Source organism: Esox lucius, chromosome 17 (assembly GCF_011004845.1).
Source record: "Esox lucius isolate fEsoLuc1 chromosome 17, fEsoLuc1.pri, whole genome shotgun sequence".
Taxonomy (NCBI): domain Eukaryota; kingdom Metazoa; phylum Chordata; class Actinopteri; order Esociformes; family Esocidae; genus Esox; species Esox lucius.
In genome coordinates, this window is record NC_047585.1 from 43,751,164 (window position 1) to 43,772,903 (window position 21,740).

Consider the following 21,740-nt stretch of genomic DNA (forward strand, 5'->3'; position numbering starts at 1 on the left):
ACCCTATTAAGCATCTGTGGGGCATCCTCAAACGGAAGGTGGAGGAGCACAAGGTCTCTAACATCCCCCAGCTCCGTGATATCGTCATAGAGGTGTGAAAGAGGACTCCAGTAGCAACCTGTGAAGCTCTGGTGAAATCCATGCTCAAGAGGGTTAAGGCAGTACTGGAAAATAATGGTTGCCACACAAAATATTAACACTTTGGGCCCAATTTGGACATTTTCACTTAGGGGTGTACTCACTTTTGTTGCCAGTGGTTTAGACATTAATGGCTGTGTGTTGTGTTATTTTGAGGGGACAGCAATTGTACGTAGTGTACAAGCTTGTTATACTTAAACCTGAGTAAGCGGAGTCTCTTTTTGATTACAGTGTCCCTGTGCCTTAGAGTATAGGCAGTCAATGTGTTGTTGCTGGGTTTGGATGTGCTATAGTAGTCGGCTTGGAAAAAGCTGCTCTGCCCACTGAGCTTGGAGGAAGCTAAAAGCCTCCATAGCAGTAAATAGCCAGCTAGCCTCGTCTGCATTGTTCCCACTGGGGCCATTCGCCAGCATCCCACGCTGTAGTGTGGAACCAACTAACAGGCCTGCAAGGACGGGGTCAATCCGGGTGGAACTGAGAGGAACCCCAAATAATGCAGTCTCCTGGCGCGCAGCGTCACATTGTGGGTTCTTGGCGAGCTCCTTCTGTCTCTGCTTCTCTCCCTGAGATCCTTTCTAGTCCGGATCAGTTGTTTCCTGTTGGTTCCATCTGAATGTGTAGCTTTGAACTCATTGTCTTGTTAATGCCGAAGCAGGGATCAAACATGTAGCTACAGTTCCCTACAGGAGACACCTTGTCATTCGATATAGTCTCAGACTAAGATCGCTCATTGGAATGTCTCTCTCCCGCTGTCTCTCTGTCCTTTATCTGTCCTTTCTGTCTGTATTTATTTCTCTTTTCCCTCTGTCCTTTATCTCTCTGTTTTCTGTTGTCCTCCGCTTGTTGTTTTGCACCATATGGTTTGGTTCAACTGGCATGTCACTAATTCTTACTGAATAAAGGATCAGCCTATGCTGGCCCCGACGTTTGGTGGATAGAATAGAATCGCCGTTCGCTTTCTGAATAAAAACCTGGCCCTAATTGAGGTCACTACATTTGACCTGTGCCCATACCATGCTGGTTAAAACCTGGCCCTAATTGAGGTCACTACATTTGACCTGTGCCCATACCATGCTGGTTAAAACCTGGCCCTAATTGAGGTCACTACATTTGACCTGTGCCCATACCATGCTGGTTAAAACCTGGCCCTTATTGAGGTAACTACATTTGACCTGTGCCCATACCATGCTGGTTAAAACCTGGCCCTAATTGAGGTCACTACATTTGACCTGTGTCCATACCATGCTGGTTAAAACCTGGCCCTAATTGAGGTAACTACATTTGACCTGGGCCCATAAATGCAGTGCACTTTGCAGAGAACTGGGGGCATTAGGTACTCAGTCGATTAATCGCTGTGTTAATGAGTTGAAGAGATTACTTTGACTTATGATACTTTGGAAACAAAATGAATACGGTAATGTCTTTCCTTCTCTCCTTCATTGCAAACATGGAAGAGCTTATAAGAACTTATGAGTCCTGAGGGGTTGGCAGAGTGTGATGCACAAAGTCAGATTGTGGGTTTGATTCCCACTGGGCCACCCATGCAGCAATGGACCCACACACTTTATCTCGCTTTGAAAAAATTGCTTGGAAGTCGCGGTTGTCTTCAACTGAGAGGGTGCTGTCACAGAGCCTGAGCATCCTCTCTCGTCCCATCCCAACACACCCCAACACACCCCTACACATCCCTACACATCCCAACACACCCCTACACACCCCTACACACCCCTACACATCCCAACACATCCCAACACACCCCTACATACCCCAACACATCCCAACACACCCCAACACATCCCAACACATCCCTACACACCCCAGCACACCCCAGCACACCCCAGCACATCCCAACAAATCCCTACACAACCCAACACACCCCTACACACCCCAGCACATCCCAACACACCCCAACACACCCCTACACACCCCAACACATCCCAAAACACCCCTACACATCCCTACACACCCCAGCACACCCCAGCACACCCCAGCACATCCCAACAAATCCCTACACACCCCAACACACCCCTACACACCCCAGCACATCCCAACACACCCCAACACACCCCTACACACCCCAACACATCCCAAAACACCCCTACACATCCCTACACACCCCAGCACACCCCAACACATCCCTACACACCCCAGCACACCCCAACACATCCCTACACACCCCAGCACACCCCAACACATCCCCTACACACCCCAGCACACCCCAACACATCCCTACACACCCCAGCACACCCCAACACATCCCTACACACCCCAGCATATCCCAACACATCCCTACACACCCCTACACACCCTCGCACACCCCAACACATCCCAACACACCCCAACACACCCGTACACACTCCAACACATCCCTACACACGCCAGCATATCCCAACACATCCCTACACACCCCAACACACCTCAGGTCCTCCCAAACAACAATCACCTTCTTCCAGCCCTACACATCCCAAACACTTATCTCCTCCCACCCCAAACATCCAATCACCAAGCTCCTCCCACCCCCAACACTAGATTTGTCCAAGCCATTCACCAATTCTCCTTCGCCCTGAAGCTGAATGGCCAGCATATGCACACAGTTCCAGGCACTGGCTTTCATGTTCGTCTCCCATGACAATTGCATTACGTTCTGATAGGCTGTAGTACTGTATGCTGATAGGCGCTTGGCACAGTAGAAGTTGTCATGGGTTTTATTTTATTTCTATCTCTCATTCTTTCCCTCCCTCTCTCACCCCCCCTAGCCCCCCCCCCCCCCCCCCCCCCCCCCCAGCTCTCCTGGGCTAGTACATCTATCAGTAGGAAACAGAATACCGGCCCTGTCAAAACTAGTGCAAAGTAATTGCAATTTAATTGAGTATGGATTTTAAAAAATCAACACAAAACCTCGCTGCTTTGGTGACTGAGGTCTCTAGAAATGACGGATGATACACAATTTCTGCTTTGCACCCCACAGGTTAATTAACATTTCTGATTTGTCATTGTGTTTGTTTCAGCCATATAGAGAACTGGTCCGAACTGACGACTCTCCGAGACGTGGACATGGAGCTGTACACAGGCCTGCAGAGACTGTAAGTGTTGATGCTGTCTACCAGGACCACTGCCGTTGTTCTGTTATTAATGGTATCATTCTTTTTTGATGTATTTTTAGCATTTTCAAGCAGGAACCTGCATGTATGATTTCATTTGTGTGTTTGGCCTCATGAGAGATAGAAAGAGGCGGATGTATATATATAGAGTAATGTGGAAAATCTTATGCCACGTGTGAATATAATACAAAACTATGCAAGGGAAGTATGCTCGTAAAAACATCACATAACGTTAGAGGACATACAAATACATGCATAGTCATTACTAAATTCCTACTTGAATTATGGATACATGTCACTGATATCTTGTGAGATTGCCAGATGAAATGTCATAGAGGAAAGTGAAGCTGTTGGGCACCAGACCTTAAAGGAATGAGTTATGAGAGGTGAGGCCAAAGCAAACTCTTTTGCTTCACAGAGACAACATGATGGCAGTTCTGTCTTGGTCTGCTAGAACATTTCAGCATTTCAGCAGATGTTGTAGGGGATCTTCCATCAAAATTAATGGGATTATGAATGCTGAGGAATATCAGCAGATTTTGATTCATGGTGCTTTACCTTTGGTAAAATGATTGAATGGGATAAACAGTTTTCCCCACAAAACTCTGCAAACACGATTAAGAGCTAATTGGGTTGGACATCTGCATATAGAACACATGAAAACCTTTAGGCTGTCCACCTTAGAGGTCTGGCTTCATAACATAACTGAAAAAATCTGTAGTCAAAAGAAGAGGTTTTGGCAAATCATGCAAGGGCTTTGAATAACTTCCCATAGGACTACTTGGAAAAGTTAAACGAGTCCACCAAAGCAAATTGCTTACATTTTCAAGTTTTTCAAGTTTCATAGTAGCTTTTGCAGTACAATACAAAGAATTCAATGGCGGTAACACTGAGGTAACACTGACAACACAAAGACTTGTAGAGATGACTCCACCTACTGTCTGTGATGTAGACAGTAGAGGAAGAGATGAATCCTATTACAGGAAGTTAAATAGACAGCAAAGAAAGAGAACTACTTTTGAAGAACGTGATGTAGACAGTAAAGAGATGACTCTTATTGAAGAATGTGCTTTAGAAAGTTGAGGAAGAGATGCCTCCTTTTAAACTAAGTGAGTTTGACAGGAGAGGAAGAGGTGAGACCTCCTCTAGGGTGCTGGAATCCCTGTGCTTATTCAGAGGAAACGTTTCTCAAGAAAGCAGTAATACACATCCTAACACACTTTTACTTCTCCAACTGCTAGAAAGCGATATACAGTCTTCCTCTCTCTTTTACTCTCTCGCCATCACTTTTTCTCTGTCTCTTACTCTTTCACTCTGTCTCTCTTTTACACTCTTTCTGTTTCATTCTCTGTCTCTCTCTTTCACTCTCTGTCTCTTTCTCTTTTACACTCTCTCTTTCTGTTTCATTCTCTGTCCCTCTCTTTCACTCTCTGGCTTTCTCTTTTACACTCTCTCTTTCTGTTTCATTCTCTGTCTCTCTCTTTCACTCTCTGTCTCTTTCTCTTTTCCTCAATCTTTATCTCTCCCTGTCTATCTCCTTGTTGCCATAGAATGTGTTACTACGTACTTTGCCATAGCAAATATACCTATGTATTAACATGAACAGAACAGTGATCAACAATTGAAGTTACAGGTAAATACACTGACAGTATCCAGGTACAGGTATTCATTTTCTTATATCCCTAGTCGGCGTTCAGCTGATTGTCTCTATGGCTGTGGCAGGAAGCTACACATTCTGCAGCTGATATCCCCAACCAAGTTGAATGTTCTCTCTCTCTCGCTATCTGACTGTGTCTCTCACTATTATCATCTGTCTGTCTGTCGCTCTGTCTCTCTCACTCATTTAACTACCAGTTAAAGGGCTTGATTGGCATGTGAAACAACTGTTTACATCGCCGATGAAAATGAAAAAAATAAACATATATGACAAATAACTAAAACGTAAAAAGGAAAAATACTACTTCTCTGTCCCTCTTTCTCTCTGTCTGTATAATTGATCACATAGTATATTTGGCAGCCTTGCCTGCCCTTGCCCCTCCTCACCTCACCCCCCCCCCCCCTCTCCTGCCGTACCCTCTCCAGCCCTCTCCAAACCTCTCCACCCCTCTCTTCTCTCTTTGATCTTGCTTCACAGAGGCCAAGTGTGCTATCTTCGTCTTGCGCTAAATTTGCATTTTTTCCATTACCATCTCTGTCCCCTACTGCCTCGCCTCACCTCAACTCTACTCAATTGGTGGAGAGGGCTGTGGGAGGTGGGGAGGGCTGTGGGAGGTGGGGAGGGCTGTGGGAGGTGGGGAGAGATGTGGGAGGTGGGGGGGTTGAGGGAGGTGGGGAGGGCTATGGGAGGTGGGGAGGGTTGAGGAAGGTGACACATGAAGCTGATTACGACAACTGTAAAAAATCTGAAGCTGATTAAGAAGAGTATTAAACGCAAAGCTGATCAGTACAATTACAAAACACATGAAGCTGATTACTAAACATATAAGACACACCAAGCTGAATAGAAATATCATAATAAACTGTAAGCTGATTATGAACATTGTAAAACAAATTAAGCTTTTTAAGAACATTATAAAAGACATGAAGCTGATTAAGAGCTTCCAAAACACTTGAAGCTGATTAAGAACGTCGTGAAACACTTCAAGCTAAATAATGAACATCATGAAACAAATGCTTTGGAAAATCATGAACTTTTCTATTAATCATTTAGTGATCCTAAATTGATGTTGATGTCTCTGTCTTTCAGAACCATCATGAACTGCAATCTACGTTCCATCCAGCCGCGGGCATTTGCCCAGAACCCTCATCTCCGATATATGTGAGTCATTATACATAGTATATTATACAGCACCTGTGGTGTATGGGTGGTGTATGGGTGGTGTATGGGTGGTGTATGGGTGGGGTATGGTGCATGCTAAGTGTGTAGTTTGTGTATGGGTGGTGTATGGTGCATGCTAGGTCTGTAGTTGGTGTATGGGTGGTGTATGGTGCATGCTAGGTCTGTAGTTGGTGTATGGGTGGTGTATGGTGCATGCTAGGTCTATAGTTGGTGTATGGGTGTGGTACAGCTATGTGTATCGATGGTGTATGGGTGGTGTATGCTAGGTGTATAGGGGGTCTATGGGTGGTATAGGTAGTTCATGGGTTGTGTATGGTGTATGCTAGGTGTGTTCATGGGGTATAGTTGTATGTTATGTGTATTGGTGGAGTGTTGGGTGTGGTAGATGTATAGGGGTGTATGGGTTGGGTATAGGTAGTTCATGGGTGGTGTATGGTGTATGCTAGGTGTGTTCGTGGGGTATAGTTGTATGTTATGTGTATTGGTGGAGTGTTGGGTGTGGTAGATGTATAGTGGGTGTATGGGTTGGGTATAAGTAGTTCATGGGTGGTGTATGGTGTATGCTAGGTGTGTTCGTGGGGTATAGTTTATGTTATGTGTATTGGTGGAGTGTTGGGTGTGGTAGATGTATAGGGGGTGTATGGGTTGGGTATAGGTAGTTCATGGGTGGTGTATGGTGTATGCTAGGTGTGTTATGTGCATTGTGGTCATGTCTTCGAGGTGTGGAAGTTGACTGTCTCAGTGCGAGTGAACCGGGAGTGTCTCATCAACAGTAATGAATGGAATTGAGCTCGTTACAGAAGTGCTTTCACTCTCTTCACTAAGACAGCAGATGGACATGGTAATTGTAGACTCATTATAAATGGTGACAGCGGTCATTGACAAAGAAGATTATGCTTTATGTCTTCTAGGGTAATGGGATTTGAAGGGGCTATGAATGTGTGTATGTCCTTGTTTTACTATTCTTATAAGGACAGTAAAACAGAGAGGCCTGGACCTCTATGAGGTCAATATAACAGGGGAACAGGATCTCTACGAGGTCATTACAACAGGTGACTGGACCTCAATGAGGACAGTAAAACAGGGAACTGGACTTCTACGAGGTCATTACAACAGGTGACTGGACCTCAATGAGGACAGTAAAACAGGGAACTGGACTTCTATGAGGACAGCAAAACAGGGGACTGGACCTCAATGAGGACAGTAAAACAGGGAACTGGACTTCTATGAGGACAGCAAAACAGGGGACTGGACCTCAATGAGGACAGTAAAACAGAGAACTGGACTTCTATGAGGACAGCTAAACAGGGGACTGGACCTCTATGGGGACAGTAAAACAAGGGACTGGACCTCTATGAAGTCATTAAAACAGGGGACTGGACTTCCATGAGGACAGTAAAACAGGGGATTGCACCTCTATGAGGTCATTAAAACAGGGGACTGGACCTCTATGAGGACAGTAAAACAGGGGACTGGACCTCTATGAGGACAGTAAAACAGGGGACTGGACCTCTATGAGTACAGTAAAACAGGGGACTGGACCTCTATGAGGACAGTAAAACAGGGGACTGGACCTCTATGAGGTCATTAAAACAGGGGACTGGACCTCTATGAGGACAGTAAAACAGGGGACTGGACCTCTATGAGGACAGTAAAACAGGGACTGGGCCTCTATGAAGTCATTGAAACAGGGGACTGGACCTCTATGAAGTCATTAAAACAGGGGACTGGACCTCTATAAGGATAGTTTGTTGTTCCCCATGAGAAAAAGGCTGTTTTATCCTGAGATATTAGGTTTAGTTTAAAAGTTACTATCAGGCTTAGGTTTGAAGTGAAGGTAAGGTTCAGGGGTTCGGGGTGTGTGTGTGTGTGTGTGTGTGTGTGTCAAGGGGAATATGGTTGGAATGAGATGACGATTCCGAAGCCTTGGATGTTTAGAATGAGAAAACACAAAGCATGGAAGGACGGGTTCTAATAATTCCTATTAGGAACAGAGAGAAGTGATAAGAAGAAAACACATTGTGGAGAGTCATGGATGGTTAGGTGGGCTGTTGTTGAGAACTGAAGGTTCATTAATTCAGTAAGAATTAGCCAGACATAATATCTTCAGTTATACCATACCATGTCATTATTCAACCATTCAGGAACAGTTGCCATACCAGGCTGTTCTTCAGCCAGTCAGGAACAGTTCCCATACCAGGCTGTTATTCAGCCAGTCAGGAACAGTTTCCATACCAGGCTGTTATTCAACCAGTCAGGAACAGTTCCCATACCAGGCTGTTATTCAGCCAGTCAGGAACCGTTCCCATACCAGGCTTTTATTCAGCCAGTCAGGATCAGTTCCCATACCAGGCTGTTATTCAGCCAGTCAGGAACAGTTCCCATACCAGGCACTGATGCTGCCTGTCTGTTTGCTAGATCTTGATTTTGCAGCAATATATTTGGAGAGGAACCAGGACGGCATGCCAGATTTCTTCAGTTGCCTTGCTGAGTTGAGTCGCTTCCTCTTGACTACTCTGGTGGCATTGATGAACCATGACAAGTCCTCAGGTTATGTGGACGCGTAGGAACTTAAAAACGGCAGATTCTACTGCAGTCTGGCTTTTCTTGATTGAAAGAAAATGTGTTTTATGATCACAAAAGGAAAGTTCCCTCTAAAACACTGTATTGAATGGACTTTTTTTTGTAGATTAGTTGTGTAAAATGTTTTGGTTATTTAGTCTGTAACTCAATGTGGTGTGGTTTTAGAATAAAAAGGCATTTTTTAGCCAGCAGTTTACTTGATTGAACTGTGAAATATTTCTATAGCATTTTCTGTTTAGTTTTAAAGATGTCAGGCGTTGACAACCTTACTTTGGGATGAGGAGACATCTGTCTATACAACCAGCCTTAGTTTGGGATGAGAACCCACCTGTCTGCCCAAAAGGTTGAAAGGTTAATCCCTGAAGTCGGCTGTCTGTTTGCGCTACAAAACTAGTAGTTCACTTCATCCAAAAAGAAAAAGCCAGGGGAGCACGCTGTGAAAGGACACTGACAAGTTTGTCAGTGGCTCTCTGTCACATAAACAAATGCCAAATGGTTGGCGCTACAAGCTCACATCTACTCTCTTCAGAATCACCAAAACCTCTGGAACATGTGGGTGGTTTGTTTTTCTGTGTTTGTAGCCCACAAGCCTTTCCAGTGGGGTGAAAGGGACATGGAAGGTCGTTCTTCGAAGAGACATTTCACCCTGGGGGAACCCTTAGGTGATTTGTATCGAGTTCAAGAGATTTCTAGTTTGAAGAGATTTGTTTTACACATAATTGGCCAGGAGGAGAGCAGAAACTGGATTTCCATGCTAAGCAACCCACTCTAGTATGTCAGAATGTGTTTTCAAGGACAAGCAAGATCTGAAAAGCAAATGTAGTCATGTTGTGTTTCATTTTGCAAAGCTTTGACGTTATACTGATCGTGCTACAAGTTGTTTTATGTGTGGTCACCATTGTCCTTGTTTGATGCTATGTGCTCAGGCTCAGTACTGTCTCTAAAGCAGCTTTTTATAAATTTCCATTTCTATCAACGAAAGATAGCTCGAACGGTTGTCCAGTTAGGAAATAACTCAACCCACTTCGCCAAGCACCAACAAAGCTAATTGAAAAGTTAACTATCTGTGTTTTTGCCCAAAGAAACATTGATGCAACATAGTCTGCTTTAATTAGAACTCTAACAAGGTGTCATCATGCCATCATTTTAATGTATCTAATTTGTTGGAATGTTGTCGTCATTGGTCATGTTTTGGACCCAGTTAGCTATTTCTTGGGGCAACAGGTCTAGCAGACTAGTATTTTTATTTGGCTATAGTAGTTTATCTATAAAATTATATTTATAACTAATTATAAGGGAATATTTGTGCGCAGATTCCAATTTGTTCAGAATTTAATAACACCACTCTTGGTGTTATTAAATCTATCAGGAACATCCACACCCACCTCTCTCCTGCTCTCTCTGAAACACATTCTCTCTCTGTTTTCTGTCTCACCCCAACGATGTTGTCTCTGCTTCCTATGTTGTTTTTCATTAAGGAGTTCTGAGTCAGAATCTGATTAGAAGTCCATGTTATTCTGGTTCAATAACTGGTGTTATAGATGTTGGATGTTGGAGTTATGGATGTTGGATATTGGTGTTATGGATGTTACAATTTGGGTAAAGGTTAGGATTGGGGTTATGCTTAGGCATTATGAGTTAACATTAGGCATTAGAGCTAGCTTAAGTTTAGTTATTCATTTTGGTTATTTATGTTAAGGTTACAGATAGGGTCAGGATTAGACGACCGATTGTTTTTGTCACAACAAGGATAGTGTGTGTGTGTGTGTGTGTGTGTGGGTGAACTGAAAACCAAGGTGCTATCTCTGAGCTAAAAGCAGTGATTCTGTGTGGTGATTTGTGGGAGGACAAGTTTCTCTATAAGCAGAGATGGAGCCTTTTGCTATCAGACAGGAATCAAGTACACTTCAACCTCCCAATCATCCCCCATGGGCGTGTGTGTGCGCGCACGTGTGTGTGTGTGGGTGTATGCATGTGTTTGTGTGTGGAGGTTGAAGTGTACTGGATGATTCCTTTCTGATAGCAAAAGACTCCTAGAGAAACTTGTCCTCCCACAAATCAGCACACAGAATCACAGCTTTTAGCTCAGTGATGGTGTCTGTCTCCTCTCTTGTTTCGGTACTCATCTCATTCATCGTGGACTGTGGATGCAGTTCACCTGTAAATTGTGGCTGGTTTGTTTTCTAATTCCTGTGCACATACTGATGCAAGCAGGGGGACAAAGTCCTGTTGGACTGTTTTATAGATTACCTTCACACAGAGACAGATTGTAACTTAGTTATCAAGCTACAGATAGAATTCATTTCTAAACCAGGTACCATGTAGCCATAACACCAGATTTTGTAGACATTACACCAAACTTTGCTGTCATACAACCAGCTTCTGTACGCCAGTAGTTCAGTAAATCAAATTACGTAGTTATACGACCAGAATGCATTGTGACAACTCTTAGAATGGCAGCAGTCCGACTCTGCATCTGATATTACTGTCACTATTAACCTTGTTATTACACATTTCCAAATGCAATTACTCATTGTTTCAGTCAATGTTTAGCTAGCTGAGCTCAAGTTAGCCAAAGTTGGTAATGGTTGTTCAAAGAAAGAAAAACACAGAGTACATATTTTTGTTTCCAGAGACGTCTTTCAGGATGAGGACAAATCTAATAAATTCCCAAGTACCCAAAATATGTCTGTATTTCACCCTAATTGAACCTGGTAACCTGTGGTTAAGCACACTGTAAAGTCACGGGGATGAGTGTTCAGTGGGGTGTGAGTTGTCATAGTGGTTGGCACATCTAGGCCGTTAAGTATGTTATTGATCCATACATTTTTCATCTGAAGTTAGCTTGTTCAATAAATCTGCTTCAGAGAAAGTAGTGTGAACGTTTTGCACTCACTGGCCTCTTTATTAGGTACCCCTGCTCTTTGACAAAGGAGGAGAGAGTGGTGGTGGTGGTAGGGTGGGATTCAGCCAGTGTGACACAGCGTCTGGATCAATATTGTCAGAAACACAGACGTCCCAAATGGCAACTTCTTCCCCACATGTAGTGCCCTACTTTCTACCAGGGCTGCAGTTGCCCTGAACCCAGAATACGGTGTGATTTGGGATGTTGTTGTTTTCTCCTGCTGGCAGTGCTACACTCAGACACAGTTCAAGAATCCACTTCAACATCAACTCTTTCTATTCTCTCCATCGTTCTTAAACTATAACTGTCAGAATGCCAGAAAAATGGCTGCTTTTCCACCTTAAAAAAGCAGTGTGTTTTACTCTGGCTATATAGTCAGTGATCTGAAGCTGCTGTTCCCCGTTTAACTCCAGCAAAGTATTTTCTTATGCAAATGTCCCAAATGGCACCCCACTTTCCTCTTATAGTGCACTACACCCCTCCACTCTGTTCAAATATAGTACACTACATATGGAGTAGGGTGTCATTCGACACGGAGCCATTGAGCGGTTGGAGTTAGCACCAGCATGTCCGTGATGCGTGTCTGTATGGAGCAGAAACTCACACAGCTGGTTGGATGAGTAGGTGGAGTAACAGCCAATGGGGACAACTGCAGACAGATCCTTTCTGCTGCACATCAAACGGGTCCGGAACACTCTCAGCTGAGCGGAACCAATGGTTCCTTTTTGACAGCCTCATCCGCCGCCTCTGTCCCTCTCTCATCCAGACCCACTCCCATCTAACCTCCCCATCACTCCTCAGTCTCACCTCCCCATCACTCCTCAGTCTCACCTCTCCATCACTCCTCAGTCTCACCTCCCCATCCCTCCTCAGTCTCACCTCTCCATCACTCCTCAGTCTCACCTCCCCATCACTCCTCAGTCTCACCTCCCCATCACTCCTCAGTCTCACCTCTCCATCACTCCTCAGTCTCACCTCCCCATCCCTCCTCAGTCTCACCTCTCCATCACTCCTCAGTCTCACCTCCCCATCACTCCTCAGTCTCACCTCTCCATCACTCCTCAGTCTCACCTCTCCATCACTCCTCAGTCTCACCTCCCCTCAGTCTCACCTCCCCATCCCTCCTCAGTCTCACCTCCCCATCACTCCTCAGTCTCACCTCCCCATCCCTCCTCAGTCTCACCTCTCCATCACTCCTCAGTCTCACCTCCCCATCCCTCCTCAGTCTCACCTCTCCATCACTCCTCAGTCTCACCTCTCCATCACTCATCAGTCTCACCTCTCCATGCCTCCTCAGTCTCACCTCCCCATCCCTCCTCAGACATCCCTCCTCATCACTCATCAGTCTCACCTCTCCATGCCTCCTCAGTCTCACCTCCCATCCCTCCTCAGACATCCCTCCTCATCTCTCCTCAGTCTCACCTCTCCATCACTCCTCAGTCTCACCTCCCCATCCCTCCTCAGACATTCCTCCTCATCACTCCTCAGTCTCACCTCCCCATCCCTCCTCAGACATCCCTCCTCATCTCTCCTCAGTCTCACCTCCCTATCTCTCCTCAGTGTCACCTCCACAGCCCCACACTCTTGTCTCCCCACAGCCTCAGGCTGATTGGTAAACATGTTAAGGTCTGACCCACCCGACAGCCAGACACACTCACACTCCAGACCTGGCGCTGACAGACCGGCATATTGTTGTCATTGTGGTTTGACACCCTATATAAACAGTGCCAGGGATTGCTCCTTCCCACCTGTCAATCACAGCAATCCTAGAAATCCCAGATATGTTTGGACAGGAGCGGAAAGGTTTCACGGCGGAGCAGATTGCTATTTACCTTACCACCGGGGATTGGATTGAGACATTCTGTTCACACCTCTCCTCTGGCTAGCCAGCACTGGTTTCTACTGGGGCAGCTGCTCTGATGATGTGTCGTTGTCAGAAGACTGGATTTTCTGAGTGTGAGTGAGAGAGTGGAAAAGGAAGAGATGGAATGTGGAGATCCTAGCCAAGTTAACAAGTCACTTTTTCAAGTTGTTAGTCACAGTGAGATCTTACCTCTATAAGACCTATGATTTTTTTACTAAAACCATAAGGTGTATAAGTATCTGTTACAAAGGCTGCATACTTAGAGTTCACAAAAAGTTTCTGGTTGTTTTATACATGTCAGTTGGCTGGAACTCTTTGGCTTCCGGATGGTCTTTATATAAGATTTTAATGCAAAAACATACAAACTACCTTAACACTAAAATAAATTGGTCATCAAACGCGCTCTCAAGACTAGTTAATCTTAGAGATAGTGCAGGTTAATTCCAAACGTACCTTTCAGGAATAGTTTTCTAATAAAAAAGAAAATGTAAACCACAATTGATAAGACCCTTTTGTTGATTGCGGTTAATTTTGTTTATAATTGTTTTATTTAATATTTAGTTTGTCTTTATTTATAAAAAATAAATTTCTTCATATTTAGAATTTCTGTAACACAGCTGTAGGAGACCTTGCTCCCAGTCTGACTCACTGTATAAATAAAGGTTACATAAATAAATCACATTTGTCTTGAGGCATATTAAAACAGCTCCAGACGACAATCTGCATCCTTAAGGTAGTCTATAGACGTGTTATTCTTGTACTAAAACATATTTGCACTACACACTATGGAGACTATTTAGTCGTTAGTGTTGGGCTTGTAAGGACAGCTCATAGAGCCAGGCTGTTTTGTCATCAATGTTGGGCTTGTAAAGACAGCTCCTAGAGCCAGACTGTTTGGTCATCACTGTTGGGCTTGTAAAGACAGCTCATAGAGCCAGACTGTTTGGTCATCACTGTTGGGCTTGTAAAGACAGCTCATAGAGACAGACTGTTTGGTCATCATTGTTGGGCTTGTAAAGACAGCTCATAGAGACAGACTGTGCATAATCCATGATTTCACATTCCTTTAAAGATAGAGTGCGTTGGGGTTAGTTTTAACAGAGGCAGGCTTTTCCACTACTCAGCGTGGGAGAGGTTTTTTTGCACTTCATTTTGGGTTCCAATTTCCATCTGTAGATATTCTTTAAATTGTAATACTGTGAACAAGCTTTCAACAAACTATCTGTTGAAGAGCTGCTTGTTGCTAAACTTTAGTGTAAGAGTTATGGTTAGGGATTAGGGGTTAGGATAAAGGCTTAGGTTAAGGGTTCAGGTTTGCTGTTAGCTAATGTAGCTGGCTAAATAAATAATTAAAAACATTCCGTAGGCCAGGTGAATGGCTAACAAAATCAGAGCAATTTATTTGCTAGCTTAACTGGCTAATTCATTCAGAAAATGTTGTTGACTAGCTTTCGGCATTCCTTTTGAAGGTGTGGAGTATTTACCTAAAACATTGCAAAATAATTCCATTAATGTCATATTCACAGTGACTAGCTCTCTGTTTATAAGAAAATGGTTCACACTTCTCTTCAGTAGCTTCAATCCATGTTTCTTCACTAATCCTATGGACTCCACATACTAAATCTGTTTTCGCTGCTCTATCTTTCTCTACATCTTTTCTGACACAGAAAGCCATGACGACTCTGTTGTGGCTTATCCATTCCAGTCTGTGAACGGGAGGACAGGAGGAAGGACAGAGCATTGGGTCGGCCATGGGCTGTCATACATTTCGATAGTTTAACTCCTCAAATTGTGAGCGCTGTAGCTCTGACTGATTGGTATAAGGAACATGGCAATCAAACGGTAATAGTCGTCTGCTTTATTATTCGATTGTCATTAGTGTTCTTCCTGGGGATCAGTGCAGCAGGGGAGATGAGTCCCTAACTAACCATGCACTGTCAAATGAAACGAAAGCAAATGATGTTACACGCTTTGGTTATAACAGGAGTCAACTAACGGGAAAAACGTGCGATAATTTCTAGCAAACTGTGGGATTTAAAACCTTGTTCACACCTGCATTGTCAGTGTGCTCTGGTACACTGGGAGTTCATTCATTTCTAATGGATTGCTACACTGGCGGTGCGTCGTTGTTTTTGCAGAGGCAGTCGCAGAGTGCTCTGTATGTTGCATGCGTTGGATTTATCGAATGTGTGGGTCGAGTTGTATGAGGATCCCCTGGGTGGAAGTGGTACCAACGGTGAACTTCTGTTGCGGATGTATTCCAGTGATGCATGCATAAAGGTTTGAGGATTGACGCCTTGTTCACACCTACAGTGCCCCTAAAGCTCTTAGGCATGCATGCATTTTCCGAAATGGTTTTAAAATGGTTTTAATTCATTGATTTCCATTTAACCTTTTATCAACCAATCAATCAAATGTATTTATGAAGTCCTTTTTACAACAGCAGTTGTCACAAAGTGCCTTTAAAAAACACCCAGCCTGAAACCCCAAGGAGCAAGCAGCAACAATGTTGAAGCACAGTGGCTAGGAAAAACTCCCTGAGAGGGGCCAAAATGTAGGAAGAAACCTAGAGAGGAACCAGGCCCTGTGGGGTGAACAATCCACTTCTGAACATTTTAAGAGTACAAGTTGTAATAATTAGTAAATGGATTTGGGTTGTGTCCAGAGTCTATAAAACCTAAACCAGGTCAGAAGCATGACCAGATGGACAAGGACAGGGACAACTGGGTGGCTCGTCTCCCGAGCCTAGTACTCGAGAGATGAGGGCCAAGACCTCACGTCCTCCTAGGTTTGAACGGAGCAGGAGACAAGAACATTTAGAGAGTGCATTCTTTAGGTTTACAAGGTTTTAAAGTGGAGAAGGAGAACTGACCCTCAGCACATTAATATAGCAGCATAATACCTTGGGGCTGAGCCAGGGGTGTCTATTGGGGAGGCCCCGGACAGGGCCCAACAGGCAGTAAGTAAATCCAATCACATAGCCAAGCATCAACCAAAGGGACATCAACCACCCTGAATGAGGGCTGGTTCATCCCAATTGCACAGGGGGCGCAACGGAGCGACAACAATCCAGTGACTTCGCCTCCGAATGGCATTGGAGGGAGGGCATCCCAGTGGCGATTAGAGTCCACCTGGCAAGACCGCAAGGGTGGACAGTATCAAGAGATGAGTCTTTAGTAGACACTTGAAAATGTGTACTGAGTTTGCATTTCTAACCTTAATTGGCAGATCATTCCACAGTAGTGGAGCTCCATGAGAGAAAACCCTGCCTCCGGCTGTTTGTTTAGAAATTGTAGGTACAATTAGAAGGCCTGCATCTTGCGATCTTAGGTTACGTGTAGGTATGTATGGATGGATCATTTCAGCAAGGTAAGTAGGAGCAAGTCCATGTATTGATTTATAGGTTAACACTAAAACCTTAAAATCAGCCTTAGCCTTAACAGGTAGCCAGTGTAAAGAGGCTAGTACTAGAGTAATGTGTTCAATTTTTTTTGTTCTATTTAGCATTCTAGCAGCCATGTTCAGCACTAATTAAAGTTTATTTATTGATTTATCAGGGTAACCGGAGAGAAGAGCATTACAGTAATCTAATCTAGAAGTGACAAATGCATGGAATAATACATTCCATGGATAATACATGCCATTCCTGTGCATATCCCACTACTATCCCCCATGTGGTTTAGTGCACTTTTCAATTGGACCTTGTGAGTCTGACCTCTCACCCAGGATGAGTGAACCGATAAATGCCCGCAGAACGAACAGATTGAAGTCAAGGAGTATTGTTTATTTGCCATTTATTTGTTTCTTAAATCATCAGAACAGACCCCTCCCAAAACGACACTGGGCCATCATCCAAAGAATGGTTTGTGAACAGAGCCGCCTTTCACTGAATTTGCAGTTGACATGCATGCTAGGCGCTGCTGAATTTAAAGCCAGCAGATGGGACGCGTGGCTCATTCATTCTGCAGAACCAAAACGATGCGTTTGTGTAATCTACATGAGGGAGCTGTTGGGGGTATATTGGTGATTGTGAATACTCATTTAAAGAACAACGTGTTCCCAACGCTAAAGACAGCTGTCTTAAATGTCCTCTGTTTAGCGACGATTCCACGTGTTGCACTATAGTAGCTATAGTATCGTTGAATGTCAATCTCAGAAACATTGTTTTCTTACATTTTTGAGTTATTTTGTTGTAGTTCAATATTTGGCATTTTATGTCTCCCACTGGCTTAGAGAGATGATTTTGACCATATGGTTAAATAAAACAAAACCCAATTTGACGTTATTCACTAAAACTAAAACCTAGTTTAAACCTTGAAGGTATTCACTCAAACTAAAACCTAACTTAAACCTTGAAGGTATTCACTAAACCTAAAACCTAGCTTAAACCTTGAAGTTATTCACTAAAACTAAAACCTAGTTTAAACCTTGAAGGTATTCACTCAAACTAAATCCTAACTTAAACCTTGAAGGTATTCACTAAAACTAAAACCTAGCTTAAACCTTGAAGTTATTCACTAAACCTAAAACCTAACTTAAACCTTGAAGGTATTCACTAAACCTAAAACCTAGCGTCGCAGACACCACAAGCCTTGCAATCAGCATCACGTCAAAATGATGTTCTACCTGCTGTCACCATTTTCCATGCGGGAGGAAGTTGTGTAGTCAATCTGTACAGAATTTTAATAGGTATCTTGAATAAAGAAACACAAAAATGTGGTAAGAAATACAAACTTAAAGCGTGCAGGCTCACAGACAAGAACTCATGAGTAACGACCGACACAGACAACTGGAACCAAATTGAGATGCCTATGCATAGTGATTACGGAATAGGAACCAGGTGTGCAACCAGGCGAGACAAGACCTAGAATGATTAATGAAGGGGTGTTTGTTCGGTGGTGACAAGTGGGCCCAGGGGGTTTAGGAGGATGCAAAAACATGAACACACACCTCTGCCCTTTAGTGTTAGTGCCCTCTCCAACGTGCTCTCAGGGGTCTACATAGACTCTTTTACGTAAATCCATGGTACCCGATTTCGTATGATATGTTACATTTCTTTTCGGTTACTGTGCGCTACCAAAACGTTTAATACATTACGAATGGCCTAAAACATAACATGTTACAAACGCCAGACAAACGTATAATTTTACGAACGGCACAAAAACATATCATTCATTATGAATTCACACAAAATGCATGAGCCATGTTTCGAACCAGTGCCCTACCCACTGCTCCACACAGGGTTTATGGATTTCGGGGGATGAGTAGTGGCCTTGCAAGGCTGCTACAATATTTAATAAATGCATTTTAACGTTACAGTTAGGTTAACGTTAGATATCACAGCACTGGTGTTAAGGTTAGGGTAAAGGTTAGATATCACAGCACTGGGGTTACGGTTAGGGTTAAGGTTAGGTATCACAGCACTGAGGTTAAGGTCAGGGTTTGGGTTAAGGTTAGGTATAACAGCACAGGGGTTATGGTTAGGGTTAGAAAGAAAATCCCATGTAACATGTTGACATTAAAATACCACTTCATGCTACCTCTGCCAGTAAGTACCTGTTTGGAGCAGTGGGTAGAACGCCTGTTGTTGAAGCTGAAGGGCACAGGTTTGAAACACGGCCTCTCACCTTTTTCTTCTGGATTATTACTCTAACGTTACTTTGCCTAATGTAATATATCCTATGATTTCGGCTTTCAAAGATTTACGTAAAATAGTCTACATAGTCCCCTGAGTCCAGTGTGCCCTCTCACTCCTCCATGGCAACGGGAGAAGTTCACTGGCACCGCTGCTACATCTACACAACCAAATGGGCTGTATATAAACTGTCATTAAACGTTTCTACATAGTACCAAATGCCGGTGGTGCATGTTTTTCTTGTTAACATGGTTGAAGCATTTTATGCAGTATACATGTTCACATGGATTTGAATTGAAACTGTATGGCCCTCCTCTTTAAAGAACCCTTGAAAAGGGTAGGACCCGTAGCCTCCCTTTGGTATTTTTCTTTATAGAACATTTGTCAGTGTAAAAGGTTCTTTGTGGATTCATTTCAAGAACCAGTCTTTTCTTATTTTTGTCTTCAATACAGAGAAAACTCTGCAGGCATTAAACTGACACAAGGCAACATGAAAATCTTAAACAAGAAGCCATGACTAGCCAGTCACATAAAATATATATGGGCATAACACAACACAATCTGTTAACTGCAATGACACAATCTGTTAAACGAAATGAGCTGAGAACAAACCACATCTCATTTTGTTCTAATATGCCACCTGCCCTACATTTTAATTACCACTAAAAGAGCGAAAGAACTGTTGAAGAGCTTGAAGGTTTCTTAGTTTGGGACACTATGTTTTAGTATATATCATCTAAAACATAGCAGACACGTTATATATATGTTTAACTGCCAGTCTAAAAATCTGGTTTTAGGTAATATTTTTTTTTCAACACGTACACCGAATGAATAGCAGTTTAGCAGTTCAGTTTAATAGCTGCAGAGAACACTTTTTGATTGAAAGAGTAACACAAGAGTTATTCCAATTTTTATGGATTTAATTCTCTCCAGAATTCTGAAGCTTGTTTAAGTAATTACTTCCAATTGACTGGCTCTCAGCTAGAATACAGTCCCAGGCAGAACCCTGGTGAGTGTGAAGAACTGAATGTTTGATTCATATTATTGCTCTTTTCAAATTCAATTCCCACTTTGCCTCATGCACGCCTCAAATAACAATAAACGACTACAGCACAAAAAGAGTGTCAATAATCTCAGCTTGCTGTTTGTTATTTTCATGGAGAATTGGATGTTTGCAATCGAGGCTACCCAGCAGGACCCAGTATTAAATCATATCACCCCTTTAAAGGGAATGTTTGCGTCTTCACAGGGACAGTATTCATCGTGAACCCTCCTTATGCTGGCTCAATCAGAAATACCCTTTAAAATGGTTTCCTGGACTAAGTCGCCTGTTGACATATTCTAAAACGAAGTAAAACCAGGTAGACTCAAATAAAACGATGTGGACGATGTGTTTGGATGGATTAGTTTTTTACAGATTAGCTTCTGAAGGTTTACTATACAGATATTCGTTAGGGTTATATAGGTTTATTAATTAGATATTCCCTTATACATTATATAAGGTTCTAAAGGTTTATTATACATATAATCCCTGAGGTTATGAGGGTTTGTTGTAGGTATAATCCCTAAGGTTATGATGGTTTATTATAGAACGTCATACAGTTATATTGTTTTGCTACAGTTTTGTACCCTAGGGCTATTGGAGTTTATTCCATGTCTGTACCCTAGGGCTATTGGAGTTTATTCCAGGTCTGTACCCTAGAGCTCTTAGAGTTTGATCCAGGTCTGTACCTTAGAGCTCTTAGAGTTTGATCCAGGTCTGTACCCTAGATAGAGTTTGATCCAGGTCTGTACTCTAGAGCTCTTAGATTAGATTCAACTTTATTGTCATTGAACAGTACAAGTAGATTACAACGAAATGCAGTTAGTGTCTAACCAGAAGTGCAAATAGAAGAGGGCAGAAAATGAACAAGTATTAAGTATATGTATGTTACAAATGTGATGTATAGATGCGCAATGAAGACAAATGCAGTACCAATGGCAATTCTAAATGTGCAACAAAGGCAAATTGAAGATAGCATGTGCAACTGAAGTGCAGGGATGGCAGCAATGAGGGTCCCAAGGTAGACACGTACACGTAGCAACTGAAGACGTCCTTATCAGACTTTGTAAAACCGTGTCAGGGTTTATTCCACGTGTGTACCCAGAGGCTTATAGGAGCTTAGTCTGGGTCTTCCTTTGGGTACTCACCCTAAATAGGTAGTAATGGGTTGGTGTAAGGTGCTTGTCCAATTCCCAGTCGTCATGCAGCACTATCAGAGCCCACTGACCTTTCACCTTCTACTGTGAACATCATAGCACCCTGACCTTTAAGCCTTTCTGCACAAACCAAAGAGATGTACTGGTCATATCACACAATGTAGGATTACCCTCTGAGTCTGCTGTTAGGTGTGTGTGTGTGTGTGTGTGTGTGCGCGCTCCCACCCAGCTTGCAACTTGTCAGATGCATGTGTGTTTACTGTCAGGTGAGTGTACCATGCCTGTCAGAGCGTGGCAAGCCAACCATCACTTTGAGATTATACGTTCTCCGAAGATGCGCAAAGAATATACATTTTACTACATTAACATATATTTCCAGGGCAGTTGTGTCAGCTAGCTGCTGTGTTGTTGGACTGTCAGCTGAAGGTCCTTGAACCTATGTTCCTGTGCTGGCCAGGATAAGCGTAAGTTTTGAA

General features: G+C 43.3%; 1 protein-coding gene across 3 annotated transcripts in view; it reads left to right on the top strand.

Annotated features, from left to right (window-relative positions):
• Window positions 1–21,740, top strand: part of ntrk3b (neurotrophic tyrosine kinase, receptor, type 3b) — a 205,423-nt gene that overhangs the window by 41,165 nt on the left and 142,518 nt on the right. For all 3 annotated transcript variants that reach the window (XM_020055416.2, XM_020055417.3, XM_020055418.3), the window contains exons 2-3: window positions 3,147–3,221; window positions 5,986–6,057. In XM_020055416.2, coding sequence (XP_019910975.2) covers window positions 3,147–3,221; window positions 5,986–6,057 — 147 coding nt within the window. The remainder of the gene's footprint in view (window positions 1–3,146; window positions 3,222–5,985; window positions 6,058–21,740) is intronic.